This window comes from Cygnus atratus, chromosome 11, assembly GCF_013377495.2.
Source record: "Cygnus atratus isolate AKBS03 ecotype Queensland, Australia chromosome 11, CAtr_DNAZoo_HiC_assembly, whole genome shotgun sequence".
NCBI classification, from domain to species: Eukaryota; Metazoa; Chordata; class Aves; order Anseriformes; family Anatidae; genus Cygnus; species Cygnus atratus.
The window spans coordinates 5100131-5121746 of NC_066372.1; the positions used below are offsets into that span (position 1 = coordinate 5100131).

The 21616-nt window shown below is 36.9% G+C and overlaps 1 protein-coding gene across 1 annotated transcript; it reads right to left on the reverse strand.

Annotated features, from left to right (window-relative positions):
* Nucleotides 1-253: 253 nt before the first annotated feature.
* TARS3 (threonyl-tRNA synthetase 3) lies at nt 254-14085 on the reverse strand. Its single transcript, XM_035553789.2, has 19 exons — nt 13823-14085; nt 13288-13371; nt 12291-12475; nt 11822-11945; nt 10529-10650; nt 9561-9678; nt 8870-8934; nt 8443-8521; nt 7425-7571; nt 7154-7252; nt 6635-6801; nt 5935-6097; nt 5133-5270; nt 4826-4903; nt 4624-4724; nt 3937-4041; nt 3079-3151; nt 2248-2362; nt 254-2127 (listed from the first exon to the last, which is right to left on the reverse strand). The coding sequence occupies exons 1-19, from the start codon at nt 14066-14068 to the stop codon at nt 1979-1981; spliced, it is 2358 nt and encodes a 785-aa protein (XP_035409682.1). The 5' UTR covers nt 14069-14085; the 3' UTR covers nt 254-1978.
* Between the last annotated feature and the right edge of the window lie 7531 nt (nt 14086-21616).

The window sequence follows — 21616 nt, forward strand, 5'->3', positions numbered from 1 at the left end:
GGAGGGGGGGCGAGGCGCTGGAGGCGCGCCCTGGTAAAAGACGGAGAAAAGGGCACAGCGAGGGGACATAGCGCTGCAGGCAGTCCCCGGCCTGACCTTGCGCTCACATTTGACTATGCCCTCAAAGTAGCAGCCTTCCCTCGGAGCCTGGGAAAGGGATCAAAAATCATCACAGGAAGAACCTGCTGACCAAAAACGGGCCCGCAGGGGCAAAAATAAATAAATAAATAACAAAGATTTGACTCAGTCATTTACCAGATCCATCATCTCCCCCTCTCACAGAGCAGGGGGAGATTTTATTTAAAAAAAATAAAAATAAATAGCAGCTTCTTTTTTACTAACTCTTCTTTCAGAACTATAATCTTTTCAAATTTTATTCATCAAGATCCTCATGATGGTGGTTAGCACTTCAGACTACCTCTTATGGACATTGCTCTCTTTCCCCTTCCTTTACGTACCTGTTCTTTTCTCTACATACGTTACCCTGCAGAGCACGGATTTATACTACTTCCTTTAATTTACAGCCTTCAGTGACATCTGCCATTGCTGCAGTTCATCTGAAAGCTGAGATGGCTACCACAAAAATAAATCTGTGCTAAGAAGTCTTGTATTTGAAAACCCTAGAAATTCACTTTTTTAAAAAAAAGAAGGTTTTAATTCTGGAGTCTAAACACATCTTACTTCATGTATGGTAAACAAAACATGAGATTTCACACACAAAAATATATTGTTAAAAATAGTACCCCACATTATGAGTTGAACAGAAAGCCTTCCCAGCACTTCTTCCTTCGATTTTTTTTTTTAATTTGGTGATAATCAGTTGGCAAAAATTGATTCACAAGACTAACACCATGCCAAAAATAGGCCCATTGAACATAAGTCTGCACAAGTGGCAGACAAAAGGGAACAGTAGATATGTATTTGTAGGACATTTGTGTATCAAACTACCTCCTGTTTCATTTCAGTGATATGTGAATCATTAACTACAGTTGTATATTTTACATCACTGAGTAACACTGAGCAAGATCTCAGCCTTGTTGCTAAGAAAGGGCATATGAAAGTGAAAAAAATAATGGTTAAAACTCAGTTCTAAAAAAAGATTCAATTGCTTGCACCACTAACTTTAAGTCATTTATAAGCATAAACAATTAAGTCAGATAAATATAATCAATTTATATTCCATCATACTTAAAATGAAAAACAATGAACGTTACGTCACCCATACCTTTTTAGCACTCAGTATCCTAAGCAAGCAAATCAATAAATTACATAGAAAGGTTTTCCAAAGGTGAATTTAGTGGGGTTTTTTTTGCTTGTTTTTAAAGAGCCAAACAAACAGCAAACACAGGCAAAAATAAAGCACTTTGCACACACAGATATAGTGGTTAATTCAACTTCATTCTTGGCAATCACATTTATAGCAAACAGCCCACCAGCTCATTCAGTGCCTTCTTTCACTGAGATTTTCAACAGAGATGCAGAGATTTTCAGCAGAGAAGCTATTTTCCTCCTACTCCAAAAATACATATTTGACATAATTTGGAGTTAGAAAAAAAAAATGAAACCCACGGGTGAAGCTTTGGATTTCAGGCCACATCAGTTAGGCAACTGCTATGTGACTGAGGCAGTTCAGCAGCAGTAGCAGCAGCCAGTACATTTCCCTGCCTCCTGTTGCTTGAATTAGTGCAGCTCTGATTCATTTACACAGTCAAATCAACATATTTTAACAGAAGTGTAAGACTTTTTTTAAGAAAAACCTCTGCAACTACCACAGATCGGAGTCCCACAGGATTGTTAAGAATTACCAGTTGCATTTGTATTCTCATGCTATTCTTCAAGCACCAACATTGCTACATTTCCTTGTTTTGTGCACCCATTAGCTGCAAATTCTTTCAGATGAGCATTACTGCTGCAAAGGAGGAAAGCAACACTATTTCACATGGGCAGCTAATACATATTTTTTTTCCTAACAGCAACATTAGAATTCTTCTTCTGCATTTGGAATATGTGAATTCTTAAATTTCTTTAGTTTTTCAATAGCAGAAGATACTGAAATTTCTCCATGAACCTTGTTGTCTCTTGTTCTCACATTGACAGCATTATTTGCTTTCTCCTTTTCTCCAACCACTGCAAGACATCAAAAACAATATTAAACTGACGACTTACTTTACAAAGTGAGTCTAGGCAAACTCTTTACTCAACATTAAAACTTAAATGATATTCAGAAACATAAGATACTGAAGTTACCTAAGATAAAGTTATATTGAGCCAGCTGTGCATTTCTAATTTTCTTGTTTAACGTGCAGCTCTGATCTAGATCCACATCTGACATAAATCCTGCTTCAAAAAACTCACTGCACACCTAAAAAAATAAAATTACTTTAACATTAGTGTATATTCTACAACGTGATCTTGTACATACTCTAATCCTTCCAATAAATCACATAAGTGCATAATTTTGCTGTTATGAACAGTTGTTTTAATGAAGTCAATTAAGTTTTTTGAAGAAAACTGCATACACCCTTAAGGGCGTGACAAGACCTCAAGGCTTAACAATTCCTTGTTAGAAGGAATACAATATAATATCCGTATCAAACATTTGCTAATCTCCTCAGACAGTTACACTGCTGACTGCCAAAAAATGCATACTCAGTCACAGAAAGAAGAAAAGGAGAAAGGTGAAGGAAGAAAACCATTTATGCTTGCTCTAAAAGAAAAAGGGGTAGGAGAGGCGAGTAGAAAACAACCCTGCTCAAATGTAATGTAGTCAAGAGTATAGACACTGGGAATATGTCTACCCCTACATTAAGCAGATAGTTCTATAATGAAATATTTGTTAGTATGTAAGGCATGTAGCACAGAATATTTTTTCCCACAACTAGTTATGAGTTATGTTATGGTAACAGAACCCAAAATATTTAGTTATATTTCCCTTTCTCAGGTTGAAGCAAGTTTTAGAAGGTACAGAAAAATTCACCCCCAAATGACTTCCAGATTATTAAAGCATTCATTCTTTGTTCTAGGACAGCTATTTAAGGAGGTATTAAAATTGCTTGCTACAAAAGGCTCTACTCTCACCTGCCGTGCATACTCCTCAGAAGTAGGTCCCACAGGCACAACCATGACCTGCCGTGGAGACAGCCAGAATGGCCTGGCAAGCATGACAAAAAAAATATGAATGTCTATTTTACATTTTCATTCATATCCATATAAATGTTTCCCAATATTATTTTCTTTATTTCATAAAAATACTTATTCAAGTTCAGGATGTTGTATAAAGTTACCTTCATAATTGCCAATTCATATAAAATAGCAAATAAATTGATTCCAGTAAAATGACATAGGCAGAACTTTGACCTTCTGTTCACTTTGTGATTTCACAATTTTAAACAAAATTCCGAATTTTCACATAATTTTCACTTTTTTTTTTTTATATAACTTGATAGTACTAGGTGGACAGTCTCTGTGTTTGAAAGTGAGAATTCACTCTTCCTTAATCATTCGATCCATTAATGAAGAGAGAGCTTTAGAGCTAATTCAAGATGAAGTAGAACAACTTACTAATGAAAAAAATTCTTGGCATATCTAGGCTAATTTATGTCTGTATAAGTAACTACTTTACATATGCCCATTTGTACATTTTCCCAGTACAACAGCATGATTTCTGAGGACAAAAGGAACAAGTAAAATGCAAAACGAACATGTGCAATTGCAATTGTTATCTCATAAAACTCAATTTCTAACCATGAGCTATTAATAGAACAATACACAATTCTGACCATAAAATTAGGCTTCTTTTCTTGTTATCTTACCTGATTTTGAGAAAACCCTAGGGAAATCATTCTGCATTATTATAATTTATGGGACATTAGGGAGGTTCTAAATTTTCTAGCTATGCTGTTAAACATTTCTTAGAACTAAATTTGTGCCACATACCATTTTCCTCCATAATTTTCTGCTAGAATAGCTATCATTCTCTCCACAGATCCCAGAATAGCTCTGTGAATAATCACTGGTCTTTTCTTATCGTCGCCATCTTTACTGAAAAAGAATACAAAAAGTTCAAAAACACACTTCTCTTAGATCATGCACACACAATCCTACTAAATCTTTTGATTCTACTAGTCGTGGAAAGAGAAAGCTAGTGATTTATACTAGGCAAAGTTTGCCATTTTCATTAATAACATACTTAAAGTGACCTAGGCTTCTAAAGGAATATACAATAATCACAGTGACTTAAAATAATCATGCGTGTAGCTACTGGCATGGGCACATGTTCCTAAGTTTTAAAAGGAGACACAATGACTAGGCTGAAAGTGAGTACCGAGCCACATGATCAGTAGTCTTGATAACTGGTAGACAAGACAGATCATCAAATTTTCCTAAAATCAATGGCATTTACAATTAAAGTGAGCTATCGTTACACCACTATACTGTGAAAAAATGTTCAAGTTCATGATTTAGGCCTCTCACAGATGTTTCCCCTCATAAACCACACAGGCTACTTAGATGCAGACAATTATGTGCACAATAGAGCATTAATACATTTCAGTTTATGGGAATTACACATCATTTTTTTGTTTTTTAAGTTTGAAGAGGAAGATAAGTAGCTTAACCACTCACCCAACGTAAGTAAGATTAAATCGAATGGGTAGTTGGAAGTCAAGTTGGATAGTAGCGCATTGATGGTATCTGCCAATAGCATCTTTAATTTTAATATCAATCTGTGAAACAAATTAACACAGTTACCTGATACAGTTTGTCTACATGTTGTCTGTATTCTTGTCCATCCCCCAGAGTTGTATTAAAATACTGATTCACTAACCTTAGGACCATAAAATGCTCCATCTCCTGGATTCAACGTCCACGGTGCTGCAAAGTTATTCAAGCTGTTTTGAAGTTGCTAATCATAGAAACGGAAGATTTATTAACAAACAAACAAAACAAATAACACCACACTGCCTACATGTTTGGTAGTTTTCCAACACGTATTTCTATTAAGGACAATATTCAGCATCTGATTTATACAATTTCACTGTTCAACATGAAAACTTAAATATCTACTTCTATCCACTTTTGCAAATATTAATATTAAAAGATGTTTTGTTTTTGTTTTTTAAAATATTAATTACCTTTTCAGCATGATCCCAAATCTCTAAATCTCCTAGATATTTTTCTGGTCTTGTTGAAAGATGCAGTTGAAAGGTAAAGCCAAAGACAGCATAAACTGACTTCAAGAAATCAAGACAGCCCTTAATTTCCTCTTCAATCTTAAATGTAAGCAAAATAAAGTAGTTTGAAATTAAAATGCAGGAAAAAACTTTTATTTACATTTATTTACATTAAGATATAATTGGATTTGCTGAATTCTTCATAATCAGAGTAAGAAGCTACTTAATAAAAATGATCACATATGAAAATTACATCCTACAAACCAAACCAAATCAAAGTAAGAGAAAACTGAGGTACTTCGGTTTGAAAGCAGGGAAAGAAAAGTATTATTTTTGTTAGGCTCAGGCTTCCAGAGACAAATTGCATGATCTGGGTCTTCACTGAGAACTAAATATTTATTCAACAATTGCCATACTATGACAAGTAAAACACAATCAGCAGCTGTTTTGTTTTTGGAAGCAGGGGGGAAGATGAGGGAAGGAAAAGATTTTACATTTTGGGGTTGTATTTGCCCAATACATATTTCTCAAGGGAAAAAATATATGTATGCATTATCTATATAAGACTAAGAAGGAAGCATCTAAACCTAACACAAATATCAAATGCAGCATTATGTTATAAAACACAAATGATGCAACTGGAGTGAAAATACTTAGGGAATCTTTGGGGAATTTGGGAGATACTTTGGGGATTTTTACTTTTTTATGTCAGTCTCTGTTGGAGAGGTGGGATAACTTTTTTGTTTGTTTGTTTTGTTTTTACCTGTTCTATTGTGCAAAAGATGTGAGCATCATCTTGTTGGAAGCGCCTTACACGAGTCAAGCCACTTAAAGTCCCAGAGAGTTCATTTCGGTGAAGAACTCCAAAGTCTGCAAGTCTAAGAGGCATTTCCCTCCACGACCGTGGGCGATGGGCAAACATCAAGCTAGAAGGAACACAACAGAGCCTTGCTTTTACATTTCTTAAAGAAAACTTAAGACAATGCAGAAACTAATGATCAATATACATAGTATTTGCATTTTTAAGCATTTATTCATTCAGGTTATCCTCATCAAAAAAAGACAGGCAAACGGAGAAAGCAAGGTACTTTGAAAGTCTTGCTAAAGACCACCTAGAAAAAAAAGTGAGAATAAAATCACAACTTGTTAATCTGTACCTGCTTTTGACACACCGTATCCCATGTCTCCCTCTAACCAACATAATTTGTATTTGCTACTGGTACAGACTAGTATTATCACACACAAACCTAGCTCATTTAGTATAGACTTACTCTAAGATTTTCCTACAAGAATTTTATTTGGTCTCCTTTGTGACACTGTCAGGGAGCTCTCTGGACTTACTAGTTGCTTAGTAATCTACTGCATACTCAGGTAACATGTATTGATACTCCATTTGATTTCCCCTCAGCCCCACAAGGGATAAATCCAGTAAAATAAGAAGGTTTTCAACTCAAAGTACTAACCAATGTCCTGGACAGTTCATCGGTTTAAGGGCAAAAGTTTCCTTCTCTATCTCAAAAGAGAACATATTTTCACTGTAGTGCTGCCAGTGCCCAGAAGCTTCCCAGAGTTTACTGTTGAAGATATTTGGAGATACAACTTCAGTAAAATTACGCCTACGATATTCCTCCTATAAAACAAATAAAACATTTAAAAGATGATACAGTTTTCTACAAGCAAAAGCCTCATTTCTTTATTTTATTTTTTAGCTGTTTTCTTAAGATGGCTGTTTACTGGGAAAGTAAATGACTACTGCACATGTAGGTTTCACACATCTGGAAAAAGCATGTTAGGTAAGAATGCTTTCCTATGTCCTGTTTCTGAAAAATGTTTGAGCTGTAAAATCCTAGGGAAAATCTAGCATATATTTACATACATAGATGCGTTTCTTTCCGAGGACAGCTCAGTGTTATGAATAGCTTATCACTTCAGATCAACAATCAGCATTAAACTTGTTTGAAATTAAATCTGTATATACTTACTCGTATGAAATCTGTGAGTGTGTTATAAAGAAAGGCACCCCTGGGGAGGAAAAAGCAGCTTCCAGGACTCAAATCATGAAAGAAGAAGAGTTCTTGGTCCTATGTAAAAGCAAAACAGAGTTCTGTAACACTGCAGATATATCTCCAGTAGTTAACTGCAGAAAATGACTACTTCACACACTGAGACTTTATTCACAAAAATGAAAGATTACGGCAGCAAGATGATTTCTAGTAGTTTACAAACTCTCAGTAACAGAAATTAATAGCATACCTTTCCAATTTTCCTATGATCCCGGTTTCTAGCTTCTTCTTGGAATTTTTCCCATTCCTTCATCATTTTATTATCAGGGAAGGATATTCCATAGATTCTCTGCAGAGTTTCCATGTCAGCTTTTCCCTCCCAATATGTAGAGGAATTCTGATGCACAAAACCCATCATTTAAGATATGCAATATATTATCTCAGCAAGAGGAGGAATAAACACTAATGCATTCAAATGCTACGCTTTTTAACTTGGGAAGAGAATTATATGCAGTCAACCAGCAGATATTTATATTAGAGATACTTCCAATGCCTTTTATTTAGTCAGCATACCTAATGCAGAAAGCATAAACAAGAGTCACTGGTCAGGTCGTACTTATTCTACCTAGATAACATATTTTAACTAGCGTCATGTCATGTTTTATTATATCACATTGTATCTTCTAAAAAAAAAAAAAAGACAAAAAAGCCAGCACTTGTTTATGTTCGAAACATAATGCAAAAGGGGAACACAAACGACAAAATGAAAACAACTCTCACAGTTATATCCTAGCTGCCTGACAGTCCAACACCAAACCCCTGTAACTCACGAGTTCCATAGACTTGAGTTAGAAAGCCAGCAGAAGCAAATATGATGAATGTTCCCAGGAGGTCTGTCTAACATTACTGAAATTAGCATCCGCAAGTAATTGAAACTACATACTCCCTGCCAGCACTGCCATTTTTAAACAGCAGCACTTAAGTCTGCCAGTGCCCACTTTGCCTCCCGTACCTGAAAGACTCCATCTTACAAGGTCAAAATACTATTGATTTTATTTTATATTGATTTATCGTGAAAATACAATGGTGCTGAAGATACTAACAGCCATAAAGCAGCACTGCCACATTAGCTTTGCCACATTTTCAGAATAAGCAAAGAAAACAATACAAAAGGACATTGGCATAATCACTTCAGGAAAAACATATAAATAAATCAACTGACCAACTTATTGTAGTTAAGATTTTAAACACAACTAATTTAAACTTACCTTAAATATTTTAAGGGCCTTAATTTTTCCAGTGTGTCTCACATGTGGACCCCTGCAGAGATCAATCAGTGGACCACATCTATACATCAAAAGAATGTGTTTATTTCAAAACAGTCCAACATTTTAAAATGCAGTCACTAATGACATCCAGTGATTCAATTTCAGTGGTAACTTATTTTAATCTTTTTATTGATGAGGCAAGCAGTGAGAGGTAGATTTGCTATTTGCCCACCAACGGAGACCTGATCTGTCCTAGCAGAGAAGGAAAATATCTAAATTTACATAAATAAGAATATTATTTGTAAAGTCCTAATTATGCAAGTATAGAAATTGAAAAAGAAAAAACAATTTATTCTCCTCTCAATTTAAATGCAATATACATAACTGTATAATTTTTTGTAATACCTTTTTAATTTATTTTGTTTACCTGTATATTGTGGTAGTTGGTGTGTTCACCTTCTCATTAAGTATACGACACTTAAACTTGTTATACTGTGTGGGGAAATATAAGAAGTCAGGAACAACATTATAACAGCTACTAGAACTCTATTCTAAAATTATGTATTAATGCAAACACATCAGTAAAAGACCATCACAACTAAAAAGTCACATGATCACATACATATATGCAAACATTCAACATCCTTTCAGAAGAGTTATTAAAAAAGGGGAAAGAGACCAAATATCTTCATTTCCCTGACAGCATGTTAAACATGGGGATTAGCATCTGAACACCTCAAAGCGCTTCTGAGAGTCAATTAAAACACAGTACAGTGAGACTGGTAATATTCACCCTACAAAAATGGAGGACTACGTACCAAAGCTTTCTTTTGACTCATCTCTGCAAGATAACCAGAATGAACGTACTCCTTTTGAGTACGAATCACTCTATAATCTCATTGAGCTTAAGGTGTTTTTTTTTGCAACAATAAATTGTTTTATTATTGCTTGAAAACCTCCTGAACACTTGAGAAGAATAGAAGGGCAAAAGGATGCTACAGTTTTTCCTTGTTTTACCAGAGAGTTGTATTCTGATGAGTTAGTCAAATGCAGCATTTTATAAAAGTTACATTTTAAAATATCATTGTATCAGAATCACAGCCACTCCAAAGATTTACCTTAAACATGTCTAATAGGATCTCCTTTTTGACTTCCAGCCTTTCAAAAGCCTGTTTCTCTTTTATGATATTTTTGCAGCGGTTCTCTAGTGCTGGGAATTCAGTACTGGATACACCTCTAAACAAACAGAGGAAGGCAAAACAAATACAAGTTAATTATTTTGATATTCACATCATACAAGTGCCCACTTTCCAGTGGTCTCACTTGAAAAACATGGGGTATGTTGTCATTTGCCACAATATTGTCTTAGCTTCTTATACTTAACTGTACTTTTAGACACTAACCTCCAAAATACAAATGGTATCACCCTGAACTATCTCACTGAAATCAACCCAAAATAGTCTTTGTTTAAATGTCTGGAAGACCATTTCGGTTCAAGTATATATGATTTAAGGGAAGGAAAAAAAAAGGCTAAGCCCTACTGGAAGAGCTAGTTTATCAGCTGATGCAGATTTAGCACTCTCCCTGACTACAGGGAGATAAACCAGGAAAAAAACAGAATTGTAAAGCTGCGCACAAGGATTAGACAAGCAGTAAACACCAATATGAGTTACGTGCATATGTGTGCCACTTCTACAAGTGCCTACGTCACATTTAAACCAAAATCACATGGTTCTTCAAGGAAGCTGTCTCTCATGAGCTTGAGAAAGTTTTACTCAAGCACTCTACGTTTTTTTCATTGAGCATTCAACAACTGCAAGTCTTAAGGAGCAGGTGTCTGAACACCGCTCTTGAATTTAAATATATACACAAACATACATATCTACACACTGTTTCTCCCTCTATACACACCACACACCCCTGGTACCACAAAAAGGGCTAACCTGTGGGTTTTAAACCATACTAGAAACATGTGATTTTACTTTTAATATGCAGAAGCATTATGAAGTAAAAAACAAACAAACAAAAAAAAAACTTCAGTACAGAGCTTCGATACTGAGTGTTAAAGTTCTTAGTGACTTTTTACCTATCTTCAATGTACATGTCATAGTAAAATCCATTCTCAATTGGTGGTCCGTAGCACAAGCAGCCCCCATAATAACCTTCCATGGCCTCTCCAAGAATATGAGCACTTGAATGCCAATAAACCTGCAAATAAAATCAGATGAGCATGTCATGGGGTCATTGGCACTATATTATTAAAAACAAAAACCAAAACAGAAGCATGGCTGCAGACAGGAAAAACACTGGAATCAATTCTATTTAAATTCTGTGAGAATTATACCAATTTTCTGTTCTCATTTTTAACTATGCTAAATATTTATTAGACATTTATTAATGTGGTAATTTCTTCAACCATACACTGGCAGCTGTAGCATTAAAACCTCATCTTATTTCAGACTGAAACATGATTGTACCTCTATACAACTCAGTCACCGTACTAAATGTATTTTGTTCATTTACAAGTTATTTTCTGGTCAGTTAAAAGTCTATGCAGTATTAACCACATCCAAAACAATATAGCCAATTAAATTGCTGTTGTTCACATACAATACGTTTATTGACAAGACTGTAAACCACATTATGTATAATGTCAGAAGATGGGAGTCAAAAACTCCATAGATCAGTAACTGTCTTATGCTCTAACTCCCTATTAATTCAGACCACTTAATAGCCTTAAAGGCTCATAAAATGCCTTGAGCAAACTTCATCACATGAATAATTTTTTAATAAAATGATAAATGATAAATGATAAAATGAAGTCTAATTATAGTGCATAAAGATAAGCACAGGGTAGCATTTGAAACCCACAAAAATTCCTGGGCATGTCACTAAGCATATTTATAATTTAATTGACCAAGATATGCCTACTTAAGTTTCTAATAAATATTGCTGAAACATGGAGGTATACATTTCATTTATGACTCAAATGGGATATTAGACAATTTTTAGAAAACTCTCAGACAACCTCAATGTTGCCTTCAGTGTCTGATCTTCAAAAACACTCAAACCAGAGAACACACATCTTAGAAAGCATTAAACTGTTTCAAATTAGCAGACACATCTAGACATTATGTACAAAATCTGAATCTCAGTTGAGAAATAACCTGTTTATGTACAAGAGGAAAGAACAGTAAGATTTGTTTCACCTATAGATTACAACTAATTTATATCTAATCATCTTTGTCAAATCATGACAAACATGACTTCAATAGTTTTTTGGATATTTTTAATTCAAGATTTAAAAACCCTAACGCTGCAATCAATTTCAAGTCATTAATTCTTTTAATCAAGTAAAAAACACTAAGTGTTTACATACAGCTTGTGCTTCTTCATCATCAAACATAAGCAGCTCCAGAGTACAATTTCCCTCCAGTGGACGATCCAGGTCCCACAGTTCACCATTCACTTTGGCTATGACTGCATTTGAAGCCAACCCTTGACTAAGGAACACAAATGATGAGGACAAATTATTTAGGTTCAGATTTGCAAAAACGGTTATGTTTCTAAACCCTGTGAGACCCCACCCAAGTTTTAAGGAACCTAAATACCTTGAATTTTGGTTTCTGTTTTTTTTTTTTTTTTTTAAATATTTTTCTACTTTTAAAGCATAAACATTTGAGGACTTGAGATTTCATTCAACTGTTTTCAGTGCTGGAGATCTACTTTAAAACTTCTACAGTTAGCCAGTAACTCACAAACCTTTACACATCTCTTAATTTCTAGCAGTCTCACTAATTGTTGTGTTTCTCACCCCAAAAGCACAACTCCTTCAACCTGAAAGTTACCTGATTCCTACAGCTAATTGATATGGTGTGGTTTTCCATGATTCCCCTTCCACTGTCTTTCCATCTGTCAGAATAATTTTGATAGGTTTGCTCTGGTTGGCTGCTCTGTAAGCTATCAAAGCATCATGTTCTTTCTTCAGTGCTTCATAAAGCTTCAGTCTGTCTTCTATGAAGCTTGGCTCATGCTGTAGTTATAACAAATAAATGAAATCATATATAGTACTCAAAAATTACTTGCTAGAGAAATTGAACGAAGTGGTCTACAGTTCCAATACATTCTTAGAGGTTCCACCTGAGATCAGAATTCAATGTACTGGAATTTAAACAAACATGCAGCAAAGTGTTTGTAAATAATTAAACAGAGGATAGTCACATCCAGCTTGCTGTTTTATAGCGACTTTCCAATATTCCAATGCACCTTCATCCATCTGGGCCTAAATGGCTTTCTTTGTAAGCTTGACCTCAAAGGGAAGCCCATATTCCCACACGAGTTTTATTTGGTTGACAACACGGGAAGTTTGGGTCATTCCAACGAGACCTCACTTCTGCCAGTCCTTGGAGAGCATCAAATCCAAGTAACTCAAGATAATTCAGGGGAAGTTTCCATTAATCTAGCATAAAGTGAATTAAGATCTATCAAACTACAGCTACTGCTGCCAACATCCTCTTTCAGTCAGTCATTGTGCACACTGTTTAACTATTTAAGAAATGCCGCTCTCTTTAGGAAGCATGGGATCCCGACCCTTTCTTCCCAGAAGACCATATACTGTTGTTACATAAAAAGTAGAGAACTAGGGATGCATGATGAAACTTGTAGATAATACTTTTTTTTTTTTTTTTTTTCAATACGCAAGCTATAGAAAGCCTTCTTCTCAAAAGCTGGGACTTCAAAATACAGCAAAATAATTCAGATTTCAACCTCTTTCCTGAACCTAGCCAAACAATACTCCTTTAATTATGAGATATTATTTAATAATAATAATAATAAACCACTTACATCACTCCTGTGTCCACTGACTTCATTTTCCTTTTCCTCTTTATTTTGATTCAATTCAACAGTTGGACTTTCACTAGAGCCTTTCTAAAAACAATAACATTAAGTATATCACTATGCTTTTGAGACTTTCCGCAGCAATCCCTGAAACAAAACAAACCAGGTCAGCCCAGCATCAGGCCCAAAAGACCCTTTCAGCCCATTAAGGGACGTGCCTTAGCACATAGGGATGTCATTTAGAGCACCACCCAGGCTGCGACCTTCTGACGGCCAGCGGCCCCAGGCAGGCCGGTGACCGAGCAGCCTTCTAACACCATTTCCTCAATATTCCTACTTCAACATCCATCACCTGATGCTCCCAGCAAGACCCTGCGCGGTTTAAACGGCCCAACGCGCAGTGAAAGCAGGTTGCGAACGGGCTGGGACCGTCGGGAGCGGCCTCGCTCAGCGCACAGGACCGCGGCCCGCCGCCGTGAGCCCCTCGGCTCCCCGGCCCGGCTCCCCGGCCCGGCCCGGCCCGCCGCGCCCCGAGCGCTACCTCGCCGCCGGCTGGGGGCTCCGCCGGCGCTGCCCTGGCCAGCTCGGCCGCCAGGCTGCGGCGCAGGTGCAGGAGGCGGTATCGCAGCTTCTCGTTCTCGGCCCTCAGCCGCTGCACCTCGGGGCTGCAGCTGGCGGCCGAGAGCGGCGCCCCCTTCTCCTTCAGGCAGCCGACCTCCGCCGCCAGCCAGCGCAGCTCCTGCTCCTGCCGCCACAACCGCCGCACTACCGCCTCCGCCGCCGCCATCTTGCGCGGCGGGCCCGGGCTGTGGCCACCGCCCCGCTCCGCCTCCCCGCCCGGTCCCGGCCCGCCCCGCCCCGCCCCACACGGGCGGGCCCGGCCCGGCCCGGCCCCCGGAGCTGCCCGGGAGCGGTGTCCCCTTGGCGTGGCCGGCGGCCGCCTGAGGGGAGCCGTGCTGCTCCTGAGTGGTGGTCAAATAATCAGTGCCAGAGGTTATTTCTTGTGGATGTTTCCTGTTTAAGGCCAATTTTTGTGAACATTCTATTATCATTATTTTTGGCATATACAATGTCAGAATAAATTAGGCGGTCTGAAATAAACAGCATCCTTACATAAGTTGCAAAACTTGGGACCTTGGCAGCAAGGTAAATCATCTGAAGAGCCTTGAGTTTCTGCGTGTCTAGGACTGAGAGCTTGGAAAGATTGTGCACCTATTGCAAGTTCAGTCAGGCTGCATGGCTTCGTTTACATGTCATTGCAGTTAAATCCCTCAATTCATTGACCCTGGCAAAACAACAGTTCTTCACCACAAAACTTCTCCACATATCTTTTTGTCCCAATTACTCCTTTGTCACCTTCAATTTCTCTGGTTTCCTCCCTTAACTGTACTTCACTCCCATTTCTCTGTTTTCAGTTTCTCAACACATACTTTCAAACTTCTGTCATTATATGGTACTCAGATTTTGCAAAGTATGGATTTTTCTTGGAATTCTGATAATTACCGAATCAGAATGTTAGCATTTTACTCTCCAGTTTACAAAACTGGAAGTAACTACACAGCATGTAAGGAGGGAGATTCAAGTTTCATTTACTGAAATAACAGAAAAGCTTACCACCTTAAGCTGTAGTGGCTGAGGAGGCTGATTCATAAGATGCTAACATATCTGGAGCTACAGGATTCTTCAGGATCTTTTTACCTGCTGAGATATGACAGTATTAATATTAGAAGAACTACTGAGAACAATAAGCTGGAGAAAAAAAGTAGCATGAGGTTTGATTGAGAACATGAAGAGAATGGGGGTTAGTATTTGTACTAACCTTACGGAGGTTCGAAAATCAAAGGGAATTTTAGGAATTAAGCTCATAAAAGAGCACTTACTTTAAAAGGTTGCCTAGAAGATGTTCCAGACAGGTTGGCTACTTTCTCTGCCTACTGCATATTGCCCACACACAGCTAGCTGTACTACGTGGCTAGTAGTTAAGAACTCAGATGCCTTTCACCACTTAACTTCTCCCCAAGTGGGTCATCTACCGTGTGGTGTGTGATACCCTGCAATGCATAGGTAGCTGTACCAGAGCAGATTCCAGATGATTACAGAGGCATTGACAATCCCATTGCTATGGTCAATAAGCCATAGTTTATAAGGGTGCCATTAAAATAACACACAATTCCACTCCTTACTCCAGACAATATCACATATGAGGCTTGTTATATCTACAACCAACCACAAGGTGACAAGCAATGTTTCCAAACAACTGCGTGAAGCCTGGCTAATTGATTGTTTGGCTGGTGATACACATAATAAAATTCCTAAACGATGAAGTGGTCAATGGTCAACTTTAATGCTGACTGATAAACACCTGAAACTTCAGAAGCAGAAGCAGCCTGACAGGAAGATGCAATGGTTGCTTCTTATGATTGTGAGGACAGAAAACATTATAAACCTTATTTTCCTAAAAGATTGGCCAAACGTTCTTGTTTGCTGCACAATAGGTAAAGTACCCTTAAGGAATACTGCAGATAGGGCTGTACAAGTGAGGACATGGTTGCATTATCCGTTGGAAGTAATGAAAATAGAAAAACTAGACTAAGAAATGGGAGGAGGCAGGAAGTACTCATAGCTTTTCTAGAAAGAAAATTTATGTTGACAAAAACTATGAAAACAAGAACAAAAAGTCCATGTATTAAGCAGTATTTGTATAAGGAAGCTTATGTAACGTGATCTTTAGTGAATGATTATCAGTGGCAGAACACCTCCACAAGGATCGCAGTAATCACCGCTGTTAAACTTGGTTCATGAAATAGATGCTATTACCGTGCTTTATTTTGCTTCGACACAGTTAAGAGATATAAACATACAAAAATGTTGCTATTCTTAACAGTGGCATGTATTGATATTCATTAAAAAAAAAAAAAAGAAAAAAAAATTCCTGTTCTGTAGTCTTTCTTATCTTTCAGATATAGGCTTGCACTATATTTACAGAATCATGCTTTATAAATGTATAATTCTATTGCATTATAAAGTTAATATTTTATGAAAGAGCAAGAAGTGGAGGGCACATACTGTGATTTGGGTATGGTCTCTGAGGAATACAAAATTGAAGTGTACAGAAGACACTGTCATGTAGCAGCTTGTATAGATTATTCCAGTTTGATCAGCTCTCTTATTGAATGAATTACATTTTGCAAAGGGATATCTTTGAAGATCAGTTACAGAATTAAAAAGTAACAGTAACTAAGCAATTCTCAGTCTCATCGTTACGGTTCAGAAGCTGTTAACAGTTGTAAAGGGCTAATTAGTGTAATGTAATCCTCTTAGGAGGCTGCAGGCATTGAGCTAGATTTCTTTATAATTTGTATGTAGGCCTTCTTTATTCCATTAGAATTACAATAATTACAGACGGCAGTATGTATTTGCATTCTATCCATCCACATTATATTTATTTTGCCTACTGAAGACTGCATAAAAATGCAGGGGTAGCATTTTATATTAGTATTTAAATACCAAAATGTTTGGAAGAACAGCCAAATCTTGGTTTCATAACTGTACAAAATACACCAAAAGAGAAAATGAAAATAAGAATAAGTGGCTTTCTGAAATCCCAAGCAATCAGAGAGAGAAAATACTGGAGGAGCTGGATGTGAACAAAGTGCTGTCATATTTGGTTTACAAGAGAGTCTTTTCCTTGGAGGAATACAAAGACATTTGGTCTCAGGAGAGCTACAAGAAGAGAACCGAATATTTTTTAGATAAACTCTCTTTAAAAGGCCCAAGTGCTTTCTCTGCTTTTTGTTCCGTTTTGGAGGAGGTCTGTCCTAACTTGCTGACATGCTTTCTCCTTGGCTATGAAGGTAAGGTCACTGTCTGCTCTGAAATGCTTAAGTGTATATTGGTAATGTCTTGGAATCCTTTGACACTAATAGTTATCTGCTATAATTAGTGTTTACTTTCTCTCTTGCACTAAACAAGGGAGCGTATTCGTTCTCTGTATGGTTTGTATAAAAGCGAAAATCATGCAAAGGAAAATTTATCAAACAAATAGATGTTATTGTTATTGAACATTGTTGTTGAACATTTAAACTGATAGCAAAATACTGTATATTAAGATTGCTGCTATTAATGAGTAACATCAGGGTAGGGAAAAGGATCCCTAAATACTACTGACAAGGCTTAGCCGAGAAATACAATGCTGTTTTAGTTTCCTTTCCATTTCTATAATATTTAAAAACAGACAATTTCGGTAGTGAGTGATCTCTTTCTCATTTTTCTTGTGAGTTGTATTATTTTTTATGCCTGTCTACGTGAACACTTGCATGAAAAATATTGCATTATTAAATATCAACAATACAATTGAAGTTAATCAAAAATGTTATTTGGACATCAGGAATTATTCATGCATATTTGAGAAAAAATATTTTGCTAGCTGTTAACAATGATAATGTGAAAAAGAATGAGCAGTGTTTACATTTATATCCCAGTGACCTATTTCTTTATTTTTTTATGTCTATTTTATTCCAAATTTGAATCTTTCAAGTCATTTAGAATTTTCTCAGTAACGATAACAGGGTTGTGTTCAAAGATTGTGTATAGAATTTCTTTTTAGAATTTATTTAAAATACTGTCTTTTAACAATCCATTCAGTAACAGGTTTAAACATCATGGTATTACAGCTATTTATAAATAAAAAAAAAATAAGGCCAAGTAACATAAGGATTTTCACAAAATAAGTCAGAAAAAATTAAATCTAAAACCATTTTGACCTTTAAAATAGCTATAGTCTGGGTTGCGTCTTGAAAACTTGATTACCTTTTAAATTGACAGTTAGAGATCCAATTGCTCTAGAAGGCAACAGACATTTTACCATAATTTACTTATGAACAGGTGTCCACTTAGTGTATCTCTTCAAGATCAATTTATGGCACAGTTTTATGGCAGTCACACGAAAATGAAAGCATCATAGGAGATTCTCAAATGTTCTCGTGCATATTAATACGTTTAGATTGCACTTTATGGCTAATTTCCAGTTTTGAAAAGGCTGCTTAGGGTGTTTTCACACTATCATTTTTTTGAAAAAGCATTCAGATCTAAATGCAAGGGATTAATAATATGTTATAAATCCAAGTCTTTGAGAACACATATTTTCAAGTTTTGGCTTCCTCTAAAGTAACTGCAAGGACAGTGCAGGGAGATTTTTCTTTATACCACCTGAACATTTTATGCAGGAGCCTGTTGCAGAACAGACTTAAATCTTCCAGTGGGTACAAGGTTTGGGGATGAATACTGTTCCAGAGGGTGGCCTCAGCAGCTGGGTGCAAGTCAAGGACTCTGTGTCCCTGACAACATCATATCAGATACAGAGAAAAAAAGGAGAAAGCCAATGCTGCACATTTCTAAAAGAGTAAAGATACTGTTGGAACAGTGTCCCCAATACATTCTGTTTGTCTGTGCCTTGTGTAGGCAGAAAAATGCCTCAGGCTGCCTTAGCTCATCCACTATTACTCTCTTTCCTCCTTCCCCTCCTCCACTAGCATACATAAATGTGCAAAGCTAATTTTAGAATCTGTTATTTCTAATAATCTACAAGATAGCGGAAAAAAAAAAAGCTATATATTCACATTGATTCATGCACATAATCTGTTTAAATTTACACATGCATATATTGCAGATTCAATTAAATGCATTGCAGATTTTCATGCATTGTGGATTTTTACAGACTGATTTTTGATAAACCCTGTTATAAGGTACAGAGGAAGGTATCATGAGAAAGAGCATTGTTTATTATTTCCATTAAAATAATTATCTTCTCTACCCTATAAAAGCTGATTGATAAGACAAAGGAATCAAAATGGAAGGAATACTCTGTGGTTCAGATGCATGGTCACAAGTTGCCGTGCCTGAGCTAGCTAACTGGCTTCAACACCCAGCTAATACCGCAGTTGTGTGCCATCCTGTCCACCATGTGTGTTAGAGACTCTTTATTTCAGGCTGACTGAGCACACACAGTAGGATCAATCCGCATTATTGATCAAATGCATCTACAGCAGGGAGCAGTTTCTGTTTTCTGAACCTGCCCATGTTGGCAGATACGGGTATTTAATGTTTCCATTGTCTTCATGCCCTACAGAAAGAACCATTTGGCAGGTGGTGGAAATGTGGTATGGTTCCAAGAGGTCACTCCAAGAGGTTTCTGGACTAATGTAGTTCCCTGCAAAAACTGTAAACTGTGCTAGTGAAATGTGACCAGTGAATGATGTACTTCAACACAGTTGATATAGCACCACTTTGATCTCCTTCGCCTCATTATTTCAAAGAATTACACCCACAGTAATTTGAAGGGTGTTATAGCAGTATTTATTCTTCAGGACACTGGTGACTTAACCATTCTACTCTTCTCTTATAAAATTCTCGTTATAACATAAAGCACAGCTCGTAGTAACACCACAGGGACAAATATTTTTGGTTGTTACTTGTCCACTTGATACAGTAGGAAATCACTTCTTCATTGGCCAGGCAGGAGTTTATGTGGAGTAACAATTTCAAATTTATTTGCAAAATTCCTGTATATTAACTCTGACCTGTACTTCTCAAGGCTATTGGAAATATGAATATGGAAAAAACGCTATCTATAAAAGGTCAAAAGAAATTATGTTTGCGAAAAACTGCCACTTACCTAAATGCAACATCAGAGATAGCACCACATCAAACAGTAGGTGTTTGTTTGAACTATGTAGGAACTATTAGAGAACTGTCTTTATTTTTATCCAGACCGTAGGCATAGCCGTTTCCCAGCATTATCAGAGCAAACAAAACTGAGGGCTGTATCAGAGATGGAACTGCATGAAACCTGTGAGATGAGTGACCAAGAAGGAAGCCCTTCTGCTGAGGAACAACTGAGTCGATCGTTCAACAAGTACAGGTTAAAATTATCAGTGTCATGATGTTTTTAATGATCACAGTATTTCCTGACGCTTAATTTCCATGTATGTGCAGTACACCGCAGATGCTTTCAAGAAGTTTCCATCTGTATCCACTTTTACTTAGCATCTGTAAACTACAATGCCATTTTGTAAATTACTATCTTTCGATGTGATGAATGCTGGGGGTCACCTAATGTCTTTACTATGGGTATTCAGCAATGATGTCCTGTATTGATGACACTGCTAGTTTTCAGTGTTTGAGGACTATGTACATGCACAGAAGTATATTTGACTTAAAAAGGAACTTGCTTGAAACATGAGAGACAACCTAAGTTAATAGCAGGGTTCCTGTTAATTTGATTTAAGAGGAACAGTAACTGAGAGAGACCTATTTAAGAACATCATGTAACTTGATAAATGCTGGATAGCAGGCATTAACTCCTTACTTCAGAGACTCTAACCTAAAAAGACGACACATAAAACTTTGGAAAGTACCAAAATGATGTATTTTATGCAGATAGCATTCAGTTCAGGCAATTGCAGTTGTGTGTTTGGAATCATGCTTTGCTTAATTCAATGAGGAATCTAGCTGAGAATGGACTAAAGCTCTCAACAGTTCACCTTGAAGAAATACTTTAGATAATTTGCATATGCCCAGGCAAGGCAGAAACATGCATACTGAGGAAAATGCTTGAAAAGTAGTTAAAAGCTGTACTGCTGTTTTGATGCATCAGTAGCATATAAATGGTAAATTTAGAAGCCTTAGTACCTTTGCATGTCTAGTTTAGTTTTGTTCAGTTTCAGCTAGGGACTGGATTACACTACCTTGTAGAAGCGTGGTAAAACTTAATGACTGTGAAGTGATGGAAAAAAATTGTATTGGTAAGAGATAAATTCATCTTGAGTAGCAGAGAAACATGGAATGGCAGTAGAATATAAAAACACTTGATTCTATACATTATGGGCCCAAATTGTACAGTATGGGCCAATCTATAGCCCCCATTGAAAGCCCAGCCAAAATTCCTTTTTCCATGTAAGTATTCACAAAATTTCCAGGAGTCTTGCAGTCATTTGTAATCTGAATATGTGCCGTTTGGCTTTAAATGGATTAGTGCTATATCACTGGTTCTGTAACATCACAAGACAATTCACTTACAGAAACAAACCAATTAAGAAGTTCCTGGAGCTAAAGAATCACATTAGGGAGGAAGTAGACAAATACCAAAGCTTTCCTGAAGCCCATCTATGCTGGAAATACTTAATAGCACTAAAAAAACTCATCCGGATACCATAAAACATGACCCTATCAGTATTTACAGACAGACAGGTAATCTCATTATGAAGTTATTACATACATTCCACCTGATAAGAAAGCATACGGTGTATCCATCCTGTGTATACCCTGGAAGAAGAGA

Excerpts from the sequence above, each read along its gene's own strand:
- TARS3 (XM_035553789.2), bottom strand. The coding sequence starts at position 14,068 with ATGGCGGCGGCGGAGGCGGTAGTGCGGCGGTTGTGGCGGCAGGAGCAG. Across the intron at positions 11,946-12,290 it reads CAATTAGCTGTAGGAATCAG|TCAAGGGTTGGCTTCAAATG; the intron begins GTAACTTTCAGG and ends TGTGTTCCTTAG. Across the intron at positions 8,935-9,560 it reads TCCTATTAGACATGTTTAAG|TATAACAAGTTTAAGTGTCG; the intron begins GTAAATCTTTGG and ends TTCCCCACACAG.